Consider the following 11,977-nt stretch of genomic DNA (forward strand, 5'->3'; position numbering starts at 1 on the left):
CAGCATCCCTTCCGTGCAGCCCTGGGAGCTGGAGAGCCACAGGGACTCACACTGTTCCAAGCAAAATCAGATTCTTTCCAGAAGTGCTCTTTGCAGTGATAAAAGCAAGAAGCAGTCAGCCCGAAGAGGAACACTTCTGGAAAATGCATCAGCCCCGCCATGCCTGTGTCATACTGCGGTCACCTAGGTTTGTGCCAGACAGTGCCTGCTTGTCAGAAACCACCCTGATGAGGTCAGGGGCACCTTTTCTTTCTTCAAGCACTAATGATGTGAAAAGATGATACAAAATCTGACTGGTTTTGTTCAGCTCCTGTGCTTTATTAATAGCAGTGCTAATGCAGGAAGCCCCTGGGCCTTAAACCACTAAGGAAATCAGTGGGACATGCTTGTCTGTGGATGGTCTCAGCTCAAAATTTCCCACTTATGGACTATTTTTTCATTTAATGTTATTGAAGCAAGGAAATACCACCAAAAGCCCAGGTGCAGATTTTTATTGGTCTGTGCCAGGAAAACAAACAAGGAATGCTAACACTGCTTTCTCACTCAAGCTTCTCTAAATAATCAGAACAGAAAAATTACCTAATGAAGTCCAAAGCAAGTTGGGGAGGGACAACTGGAGGGAGCTGCCACACCAAAATGTATACAGAATGGTTCCAGGACAACACTGCTGGCAGGCAGCAGGAGGGACAGCCCAAGGGAGAGAGATGGTTTTCCATTCAGGGTGCCCTGAAAAAGCAAATATAATGTGCTTCCCTTTCCCTCACCATGCTCCAAACTCAAATCACAGAGGGGAAGGGAAACCCACCTCACTCATCTTCTCTCCTAGGAGGCTGTGGGATCCTTGTGGAAGTCTTGTCCAAGTTCACGTGCAACTGTGGCAGGGTGAGTGCTGTCAGTTGCACTTGGTCCAGCAGCTGTTCCAGCAGGAGAATCCTCCTCTCTCTCGGTGGCAGATGTCTCCTGATGCAGTGCCAGATGAGCCAGAGCCCTCTCTGTGCCCCTGTGGATGATCTGATGAGCAGCATAGATGTGTTTTCTTTGGGACTGCCTCACTGCATAAAAAGATGTAAGGCTTTTACTTGGAAATGTACAGCAAAGTGTTCTCTGTAGGGGAGAAGGGAGGAGTAGCTTCTAGCAATCCTGCAGCTGTGGAAAAGTCTGTCTCAGGAAAAAAAATCATGCCCTTCTAACTTTGGCTGAAAGCGTTCTACTGCCACCTAATAGCAGCAACCAACTTTGCATTTCACTTTGAAGAGTGGCCCCCACAGTGGGAAGCACAGCCAAAGTGTTCTCCTTTCTAGCTTTGGGAACAACTGCCCAGGATAAATTACCAGGCTTTAAAATAACTTCTCCTTTACTGTCTGTTAATTGCAGCAAGCCTCTGGAAGAACCCAGCTGAAATCTGCCATCTCCTGTGCCAGGATCTGATCTGCACTGGGAAACCCTTACTGAGTTCAAAGTAAGACTCAGAGCCACAAGTGACACATGAAGTCACCTGCCTACCTTATCACCTCCCCTCAGCTACTGCAGGATTGCCTCCTTTCATCCAAAGTCATTTGTATGTATTCCCAACCCACCCCCTGGGAAATAATTAGCCAAGCCTAAGTGCTCACCCTACAGCTCTCCTTATTGTTCCTCACTGTTCTTTGTTCACTCTTTCCCTCTCTATTTCAGTCACAGGGACTGAGGTACCGTGTGCCTTACAGAGGGTGTGAGGAATGATGCAGAACAAGGGGTGGCTCTCATCCTGTCACTTCCCTACAGAAGTCCAAGGCTTACTTTGGCCTGTTCCAAGGCTGAGCTGCACTGAGACTGTGAATCTGAAGCACTGGTGTCCTGCATACTGGCACACAGTCCTGCTGTCCTGTCTCAGTCACTCAGCATTACCAACCCACCCTGTTTATGTTTATCCATCTCCCAGGCCCACTTTGTCGACAATGGATGCAACTGGATCTCACTTGCATTTGAAAAGCTGACCTTCACCAGCCCTCATTCCCAGGAGAAGTTTCTCTACCCAAGGCATTTTGGCTCCAATCATGTTTGCATCAACTGCATCAGCTATACTGGGAATACTCCCCTGGAATTGCTGCAGTCCCTTTCTCCATCCACAGTGAATTCCATCTAAAGGACAGTGTGCTGAAATTGGTGAGTGACTGTCCCTTTCCAAGGGAGGTTTTTCATATCAGCACAGTGACTTCTACTTCCACTGAGGCAGGGCTCAGAATTGAGGTGCAGAGGTTTTTCAGGGTGAGCCAGCATTGGATAATCCCTGCTTTTATGCATCAAAATGCAACAAAATGAGGAGGGAAAAAAATCCCAAACTAGGTAATGGCAAAACAGGTGATTAAGGGGAAGCTAAAGTGTAGGCAAAGACTGAACCTGCAGGCCTCAAATCTTTGTTCTACAAATGGATTTGCTCCTTTGACAGGCCAGATAACTGCTCTTAGATAATTTCCTGATAGTTTCAAGGAAGGTGAATGCTCAAGCATGGGCTAGGTTGCTAGAACACAGTTTCATAATGAAAAATTTGGCTCACTGTAGGGAAGGCTTTAAAAGCCACCACAGATGTAATACACTAATGTGTTTATGAGATCTAATGCCATTCTTTGATACTATTTCCTTTGGATTTCCATGGAATAGTTAATGATTCTGCTTCCCTGAAAGTATCACTCTGCAGCAGGTTTACAGCAGGGTGTGTTCCTCAGAGTGTACATCAGGTAGAATTCAACTGTCTTAAGTGAATGGAGCCCCCTCCACCCCATGCAGAAATAGCAGAAGAGAGTATGAGCCAGGTCCCTTCCTGACATTTGATTTCTGCTGTCACAAGAATATTGTGACAAATTTCTCCTGATCACATTAGAAGGAGCTGTCTTAATTGCCTGCTGCTCTATTCCACCAGCATCCACTTTAATTTTTAATTGGGTCTAGCTCTGCTTTCCAGGCAAACTCACTGTAGCTATCACAGATTCTGAAGATTTTTTTCTTCTGTTGTTTGAGAGTGCATCTGAGCTGCTTTGTTCATTAGCTGCTGCTGCATTTAAGCCTAGTATGCATTTTGAGCCTTGATGTATGTCCTCAGTATGTCCAGAATCCTAAGCCATCTCCAGGTCTTCCTTCTGCTCTCCTTCCTGAGACAGACTAACCTGTGTGTGTCAGTGCCTGAGCTGCAGGCTTCACTGACTGCCATTACATCACCTGCTCTGGAAGGCTGGCAGAAGCAGTGCAGGAGTGAAGGGAGCTGATTTAAGCTTGTGCAGAAATGCCAGCTGCAGAACAGGTCCTGTTCTTGTGGCAATACACAAGCCAGGAAGAAGAAAGTTTGCACAATTCAGAGACCACAAAATGCGTACTCAGGGCTTGTGTTCTCATCCACAAAGCAATAAAAGAGGCAATGAACTAAGTGCCTTTGTTCTCAAGGCAGAGAAGTGCACTGCAGCAAGGACCCCTTCAAGCTCTATTGTGATGCAGTTGCCTTGCTTAGGTCATATTCACCACCTGTGCTGGTCCGTGGAAACATCCCAGTTAGGAACAGCCACTTACTCATGACATTACCTATTGTAATACACATTATTCTCCTCTGTATTTTGACAGATGCCATTCCATTTTTGTTAAACAGAAACATCCTTTACAACTGCAAGGTTATCTCCTTACAACATGATGCCACTACAGCCAACCTTAGAACTTTACCTCTTGCTCTCAGCCCACTGGGGAGGAAAGGGAAGCATAGTAAAGTGTATAACCTTCCTCCCATATATGACATATATTTAAGTAATTTGCTTGTTAAAGTCTTCTGCAGTTTTAGAAATTGCCATATAATAACACAATTCACAGCTGTGCTGCTTAAGGACTTTTACCAGTTTGTTTCTGAATGTGCAATGGGCTTCTTCTTTTCAGGCAGTTTTATTGTTGCAGATACACCAAATTTATCATAGCAAGCCAGGCTGGAATGTACCTCAAGGATTATTTGATCCAAACTTTCAAAAGCACAGGCCAGATCTTACAGCAGGTCTGAATTTCAGTTACCATTTAAAAAGACTAAAGCTCATAAGATAAAAGGGTGAAAGCTCAGGGAGAAAAAAGGGTGAAAGAGCTTAACTTTCTACCTGCAGAGTGCCAAACAGGAATCTCAGGGGACTGAGACAACTCTTGGCTGCATCATTTTTTTCAGGGAGCTAGAAAAAGGAGAGTGAACCAGTTCACAAAGAAAATAAAGTTACTGGACTCCTTACCTCTTTCTCTCATAAAGTTTTTCTCAGCTTCTGGGATCAGGAAATTATAAACCAGCTCTGCTACAATCTCTTCTGACTGTAGGCGAGTTCGACTACAGGACAGATGCACAGTGGTATTAGTATTTTAATTTTCTCTCCAGACCACCTCTGCAAAAACAGGTCTCCCTTGTAAATACTCTTTCCAAGGGTAGCAGTTGTCAGTGGGGTCTCTCTTTATCCTACAAATAGGTGACAGTGTGACTGTTCCCCTGTGCATTGCAGTGTGTTCACAGTGCACTGGAAAGCAGGAGCACCTTACATTCCTTATGCTCAAAGGTACTGAGAAGCTCAGTTCCCTCTGATGACAAACTGAATTAGGCACACAGATATCGCTGAGCGTTTGTGTCTGTCCATTTAGTCTTTGGTCCATTGCTAAGTTTGCTAAATTCTTCCCTTTTGTGACTCTGCACTTGGCTGGCCCCATGCTCTGTTCCATGCCAGTGTTTGGTGGGTTCCCAGCTGGCTCAGGGGCTGCATGCATTAGCTACGCTTCATTCCCCCAAGGATTCCAACGTTCTGCTTGTATTCATCTACACAGCTGCTCTGCCATAGGAGAGTCACTGTGTCATTGGGATTTTTATGGCTCAATACCAAAAACAGAGCACAGAAACTGAACTGGGGGTTTGGCAGGTCCTAAGAAGTATTCACTGCCGATGCCCCAGCCAAACACAGACTGGGGTGTTCTCAACAACTTACTTTACTCAAAGTGCCTTGTCAGGCAGCCAGCAATATGAGTGACCTCCATGGAAATTGGCAGTTCCTTAAAGAACAGCCACCCCAGAATGAAAGGCTGTGCATAGCTGTATCTTTTAGGATCTCTTTCAAATGGATTTTCTGTAGTAGTGGAAATAAATGAAAAGATCGGTATGAATGGGTATTGCTTTAGGCAGTTCCCAGATTCACTTAAAGCTCAGTCACAGCCTCATACTGGTGTGGAGAAATCTAAAGAGGGTGATTCACAGATCACACAAGTGATTTGCAAAGGGAACCTGGCACACACTGTATGGAAATAAGGCTCTGATGGATTTATATGTGTGTAGCAGGTAGGAGCAGCGTGGTTCCCATGCAGCAGCCACACAAATGAAGTGACCACGAGCAGCACTGCTCTGCCCTGCCCATGGCTTGGGTGATGCACACAGCCACATGCACATGGTCAGGCAGGTTCTAAGCTGCTGTGAACAGCCCCTCACGTGCTGTTTAATCACCTACCGACTCTCCATTTCGTAAGCAATGTCATTGATTTCTACAGCCCTTTTCTGAACCTCTTCCCTGGCTTGCTCTTCAGCTGTCCTTTCCATGCTACTCAGGATAACATCTTCCAAGTAGGTGTCAATAGTTCTGTCCTGAACATCCACCACCTAGAACAAAACACCAAGATATTGTTCCTCTGCCTATTGCTGTGCCAGGAACATAGTGGAAGATTTCCAGAGCAGCACGAACAAAGATTTTCACAAGACTCTTTGTTTTGGGCAGGCCAACCTGAGATTTGTTTTTAGAGATGCTTTCTGTAAAAATTTATTCTCTAGTAATTCTTTCTGAAAACTGATTGAACGAGTGCAGGTGAAAGAAAACCAATTCACAGATCCAATTCTGGTGCAGCAGGTTAGTCCTGTGAATGCAATGGCAGTTGCTCCCTCAGTTCTCACGGTCCCCTGAGCAACAATTGCCAAGTAATAATCATGGATATCGACTTCAGTAAATAAATCAGCTTTCATTCAAGCAAACCCTGAAGGAGAAAATTCCATCAAGCCAGTCAAAAACCAAGATTAAATTATTGGTTTTTTTATAATGGTTGTAGAGCTGAGATTCTAGAAATGGGTGTTTTCCATCTGCTAATCTGCAGGGCATGAGCTTATGGCACCTTGGCCTTACCTGCTTACCACTCAGAAATACATAAAAGATGAGAAGCTAAAATTTAAAAAAAATAAACATGGTGCCAGACCCTTTTGGTATTAACCACCTCCCACAAGGTTTGAAAATTATTGGTTTAGTCAATTAGACTCCCACTCATGTCTTTCAACGGGGAGAAATATGCTTCATGCAGTCAAAAGCTAGGAAAAGGAACAAGACTATAGAATAGTTACGGAATATGGTAAACCAGGTTTTTTTTCTTGATTTCAAGGTTACTTTATCTGTTATTGTTACTTCAAAATAAGTGTTGTACCTCTTGTTATTTGCAGTCCACTTTGGCCGAGGCAGGGAGGAGCAAAATCTTTCCAAACCCTTGCTTAAAGGCATCCTACCTGGCAAAGCACATACCAGTTCTGATGGGCAGAACAAGTGCTGACAAAACATTATCCCTAGAGATGTTATCCCTAGAGATGATCTAAGTACATCTGTTCTCCATTGGTGTTTACTGGAGAAATTTAGAAACCTACACCCATTCATGACAGGCCTAACAGGACTGTCTGTAGGGGTATTCAGATCACCCTCAGGTTAATGGGCAGGACTCTCTCAGGAAGGGTTCACCCTCTCTTCACTAAGTTTCCCCCTCAATTTTAGAACTAATCACCACCAAAGTCAGCACTGAAGCAGCTCCCATCCATCTGGGCCTTCCCACAAGGAGGCAGCTCCTACAAACTGCCTCCAGTCCCAGCAGTGTCCCTCTCTTGCCTGTCTGAAAAGCTCATCTTCCTCGTGCCGCCGGCTCTCCTCCAGCTGCCGCCGGCCGCTCTCCTCGGCTTCGCGCATCCTCCTCTGCCTCTCAGCCAGCATGAGCAGAGCATGGATCTTCTGCTCCTCTTGCAGCCTCACCAGCTCTTTGGCCAGAAAATCAAGCATGTTCGCCAGTGCCCTTCCTTCTACCGTGGCCAAGTCTCTTTCCAGTGCTGACAGCTTTCAAAAGAAAAATGCAAAGAATTGTGTTACAAACCCCAGGAATGTTGTACAAAGTCCCAGGACTACCATAGGCATGTGAGGCAGCTCTGCAGCATCCACGCAGACCAGCCACGGGACAGTCCCAGGAGTTTGGCACTCTTCATGTGTTACATGCCCTGACTGGTTTCTGCACAGTGCAGCCATGAGTACCTGCAGCTTCAGGCATTGAACCTGAAACTGTACAAGTTACTAACTGCTGACAAATTCAAATTGACAGTAATTATATGAAGTTTGCAGAAGTGCAAATGAGACCTCAAAATTCCGGGTAATGGAAAATCAGAAAGTCTGTGACAGAGTTGAGACAAGATTCCAGGTGTTCAGCATTACTGTGCCATTCACTCCTTGTTCCAGGCACATCCTGTTCTATGGGCTGGGTATGTGTGATTGCACTACAGAAAGAGACAAGATCTATGGGGAGTTCATTATCTCCAGAATGGACTCTGAAGCCACAGGCCTTGGCAGGAGGGAATGTCTGGAACTGGCTGGGATGCTGTGTTGTCTTGAAATAAACAGGCAATTACAGAATAGACCTAAACACAAAAGTTGAAGTGGAGCTGAAATATCCCAGACAAGTAATAATAAATCAGCTTTGCTATACAGTTGTGCCATTTGCCCAGGCAGTGTTTCAAAAGAAGTGGGATTGTGAATGTTGCACACATCTAGAAGTGACAGCACTTAGCCCACAGGTGTTTCAGATGGAAGACGGTGATGCAGTAACTGCACCACCCCACAGGGAGGGATAACATGGAACTAAAGTGCTCCCTCCTCGTCATTGCTCCAGGTGCTGTATATAAAACAGGTGTAAAATGGAGGAAAACAACTCAGGAACACTCTTGTGTTAGATTTTTGTTGCATATGAGTCCAAAATTTTCAGCTCCTCATCTTTGACTGTTTTATGTGGCATTTCCATCCTCTTTAGGCAGGAAGCATTTATTTTACACAAAAATGGTCAAAAATCGGAAAAAACCTGTGACCACCAAACCCTATAGAACTGAGAGTCATCAGTGACTTTCTGAAATAGCCACACACGTAGAAAACTTCTGCACATGCATTCCAGAGTTTTGAAGTTCACAATGTTTGAAACCTGAGCCCTGGACTGTGAACCTACAGACAGTTAAAAAAAAAGTGAGAGGAGGCCAATACCAGCAGAGGGGGATAGTGGCACTCCAAAAGGGAAATTCTGAGATCAGAGGTCAGTATCTTTACCATTTGCTCGCTCTCCCTCTCTAAGAATGTCATTATGATGTTTGAACTGCTTTCTCCTTCACTCTCACCTGGGCTTCCTGAAGAAATGGAGCACTGCAAATTTCTAATACCTCAGGCTTTTATTTTTCTCTTAATTCCTCAGCAGAAATATTCTGTATTCCTGCAGTCCACACCTGGACTTGCTGTGCATGAGGGAGTATCTGGAAATGCTACATGATAAATGATAAAACTCAATCCCTGTTCAATTTTTACTGGGATCTAAGGGGAAATTTTGTTGCTGCCCAACCAGCAGGAAACAGTGGTCTGGCTTCATCTCCACCAGGTCAACTTGCCAGTGCATGCAGTTATTGTAAAATGGAAGCTGCCAAATTGCCTCACAGCTGGTCATTAAAAATCAGCAGAGTAGTACAAATTACAAGAAAACTTGCAGGAATGTGATAGATACTGCATTCTCTGAATTGTAGTGAATTCTGGCAAAATTTCTTTATGATCCACTCCTGACCAGCATCTGCCATTTCATTCACTTTCCTCTGGAAGGTTGTGACACTGTAAGGAAACAGGATGGAAATTTGCATCCCTGGATCTCACCAGATCCTTGGCAGAGAATGGAGCCCAAAATTTCTTTGCTCTGCATACAGTGGTAGGTACCTCAATGGTGACCTTAGTCACCATTGCTAAGGTTCTAGAAGTCTTGAGCCCAACAGGATTTACAAAATAAGTTGGCTTTGGCTGCCTTTGTGAGGCTTTATGTGTGAGGAGGAGCCTGAGAGGGTGCCAAGCCAGAAAAGGGACAGGAAAATGACAGAGCAGTAGCAAACACTCAGGAAAACATCCAACAGATGTGAGTGACAAGCATGTATTGTGATACCAGGATTGAAATGTGGGAAAACTGAGGGTCATCTGACATTGCTGTTTGTTCAAAGCCCTGTAAATATAAATAAGTGCTCTGTCTGCAAACAAAGCAAACACAGGCTGCATAGCAGCTGTGGTCAGGGTGCCTCAGTCTGTTTCTGAGATTCCCCAGAGCCGCCAGAGCAGTGAGAGAGCAATTTTAGCCCCTCAGGCATTCAGTGCTTGGCCTGTGCTAGGAAAGCTTTATTGCTATTGGGATGCCTTCTGTGCTGTGGATAATAGAAAACATAAAAAATGAAATGTGAGAATGTTGTGGTGCTGCAAGCACAGAGTGTCTGGTCAGGACAGAGCTGTGAATCAACCTTCCCATCTATGCAAGCAAACCTGCTTCATTTGTGAGTCATGCTGTCGCTGTAAGGACAGTGTCATTTGCTTCTGTGCCTTCACGAGCAGCTGTCCATCCTCCTGGAGCGCGTGAGTGGTGCGCAGCTCTTGGATCAGATCCAGGTTCCTCTCCTTCCCTTCAAATATCTTTAAAATAAAGGTGAACAACTGAGCATATCAAATGGAGAATATAGAGCAACATATTTTTGCCAGTAACACACACCCTTTTTCTCCAAGTTGCAAGGTCAGCTGTTACCAAGATCTCTCTATAACAAATCTGTGGTTGCATTTAGGAAAACCCTACAGCTGTCAGGTAAAGCTCCTACTTTTATTTTTTTAAATTTTAATTTTTTTTATTTTTAATTTTTATTATTATTATTTTTATTATTATTCTGTTTGGCTTTACCCAAACTCAAACCACTGGAATGTGCAACAACACTGCCTATGTCAAAAGGGTAATAGTCTTCTGCACACCCTGCTATATCAGCCTCAATGTCAAAGCTTCACAGTGTTTCAACACCTCACGTCCTCTGACCTTCATTTTGAGGGAGCCCAAAGCCATAAACTGGTGGAGAGTTTGCTGAAACTGCTGCCATCCCTGTTATGGGGTTATGTGGCCCAGCCCTCCCTGACACTGTGTTACTCTCAATCCCACTCTCTTCCAACAGAACTTCCAAGAGCAATAAAAGATCACTCAACCCCACTTGGTCATTCTCCAACTCAGTAATGTATTTCTGATCCAGCAGTGGCTGGAAGAAGATTCCTTAAATGGTGGGATATTTCATGGTCTGAAAGTCAACAATCCTTCAGTGGCCTCAACCATCCTTCTCACAGATCATCACACAACTGGAAAACACTTGGGAACTCTATATTCCACCTCAAGCCACTTCCACAATACTGTATTGTTTGCTAAAGCTCAGGGTCCTGCATGAGAACACTAAAAACCATTAAATAGTTACTTTAAGAGAGAGCATCAACTCTACTTTTTGGGGACACAAAAACAAACCTTCAGGACTGCTCTGATCACAAGTGACATGTTTGCTTAATATAAAGCCCACAGGCATGGCTACTGAATTAATTTTTAGTTAGACCCCCTTCTGTTCCCCTGAAAGCAGAATGATGGGTCCTGCACATCACGGTGGTAGGCTTCAGTTGCTCCTCATCTGGGGCCCAGCTCACCACCAGTGGAAACCAGAAAGATGGTATGAAATACTAGCTGCCCTGCTGGGATGTGGGAGGCTTCTTGTGCCTAGAACCTTGGCATAATCATGGCAGAATGTACTCATGTTCCAGATCCAGTCTAGAATTTGCCATTTGAGTAACTCTGCTGTGAAGAGCCTCACTACCCCTGCTTAGTGCTGTGGAAGACAGATTCAAACACCCTTTGCAATCAGTCATTCCCACCATCATTCTGAAGACTGACATAAACAAAGAGACACAATACCATGTTCTGAAGAGCCCTGCCTCGGAGCAACTTCTGCAGACAGATCACTGCCAGGTCTATTTCCTCTTCCTCCTGCCAAAACATGACAAATATCCACACAATAATCAGCTATTTCTTTGGAGACTGGGATTTCTGTAGATTATCTGTCTAACTGTTAAACAGTCTAACTCATATCCTGTCTTTCCTTGCTTGTTTCTGAACACCATTCTTTTAATTTCCAGAGAAAGGAAGGTGAGTCAGAATAACATGTACTTTCAGGTTTTACAAGGGATGGAGAAGAAAGATTGTATAATTACATTCTATTTGAAATTTTAGAGGGTCTTTAGAGCTGAGAACCTAATGATAAGGAGATGTTGATGGAGAAAATAACTGTATGCATTTTAAGTACTATTTGTAGCTTGACTGAATCTAAGTTTGCAAAAAAAGCATCAGCTACCTTAATTTAACAAGTCGAGACACTAAGAGGACAGAATATGTCCAAGAGAGCTGTTAACCATAAAAAAGGATTTCAAATTAAAAGGGAACATTTACAATTTTTCTTTTGATATTTATTCCAGTGGTGATATTTATCAGAGTAACTCAGTAAATTTAAGACTCAGAAAGTGATAGTTTGGAAGCAAAATTAACCACAGTCCATTGTGATTTGTCTCTTTAAGAGTTTCCTGGCCTAGCCTTGTGTGATTGATAACAACTTGGAAGAATGATGGAGCATGGGGGAAAGGGAACATGACCCCTGAAGGTAAAAAAGGGGGCTTATTTTTAATAGAGGAAGTAGACAAAGCACAGATGGCAGCACTTTTTCTAGGTGAGGGGTTTTCTAGTGGAGTTGACAGTAGGAAAAGGAAAAAGTTCATTGGGCGCCTGGGAAAAATAAAAAGAAATCTTAAAACTGGAAGCACGTTTTTTTAAATAAAGAACCTATGAGGTCTGCATTGACATGTGGTAT

General features: G+C 44.0%; 1 protein-coding gene across 1 annotated transcript in view; it reads right to left on the minus strand.

The window, feature by feature from the left end:
- Nucleotides 1-488: 488 nt before the first annotated feature.
- The window catches only part of CFAP91 (cilia and flagella associated protein 91), a 29,697-nt gene continuing 18,208 nt past the window's right edge, over nucleotides 489-11,977 (minus strand). The window contains exons 11-17 of the mRNA XM_054269886.1: nucleotides 11,032-11,103; nucleotides 9,588-9,734; nucleotides 6,882-7,103; nucleotides 5,478-5,626; nucleotides 4,230-4,321; nucleotides 806-1,052; nucleotides 489-726 (exon numbers count right to left, since the gene is read on the minus strand). Coding sequence (XP_054125861.1) covers nucleotides 823-1,052; nucleotides 4,230-4,321; nucleotides 5,478-5,626; nucleotides 6,882-7,103; nucleotides 9,588-9,734; nucleotides 11,032-11,103 — 912 coding nt within the window. The 3' untranslated portion in view covers nucleotides 489-726; nucleotides 806-822. The remainder of the gene's footprint in view (nucleotides 727-805; nucleotides 1,053-4,229; nucleotides 4,322-5,477; nucleotides 5,627-6,881; nucleotides 7,104-9,587; nucleotides 9,735-11,031; nucleotides 11,104-11,977) is intronic.

The sequence above is a fragment of the Melozone crissalis genome, unplaced genomic scaffold (genome assembly GCF_028551555.1).
Source record: "Melozone crissalis strain CALT ecotype California unplaced genomic scaffold, PUWL_Pcris_2 ptg000008l_1, whole genome shotgun sequence".
In the NCBI taxonomy this organism is placed as follows: domain Eukaryota; kingdom Metazoa; phylum Chordata; class Aves; order Passeriformes; family Passerellidae; genus Melozone; species Melozone crissalis.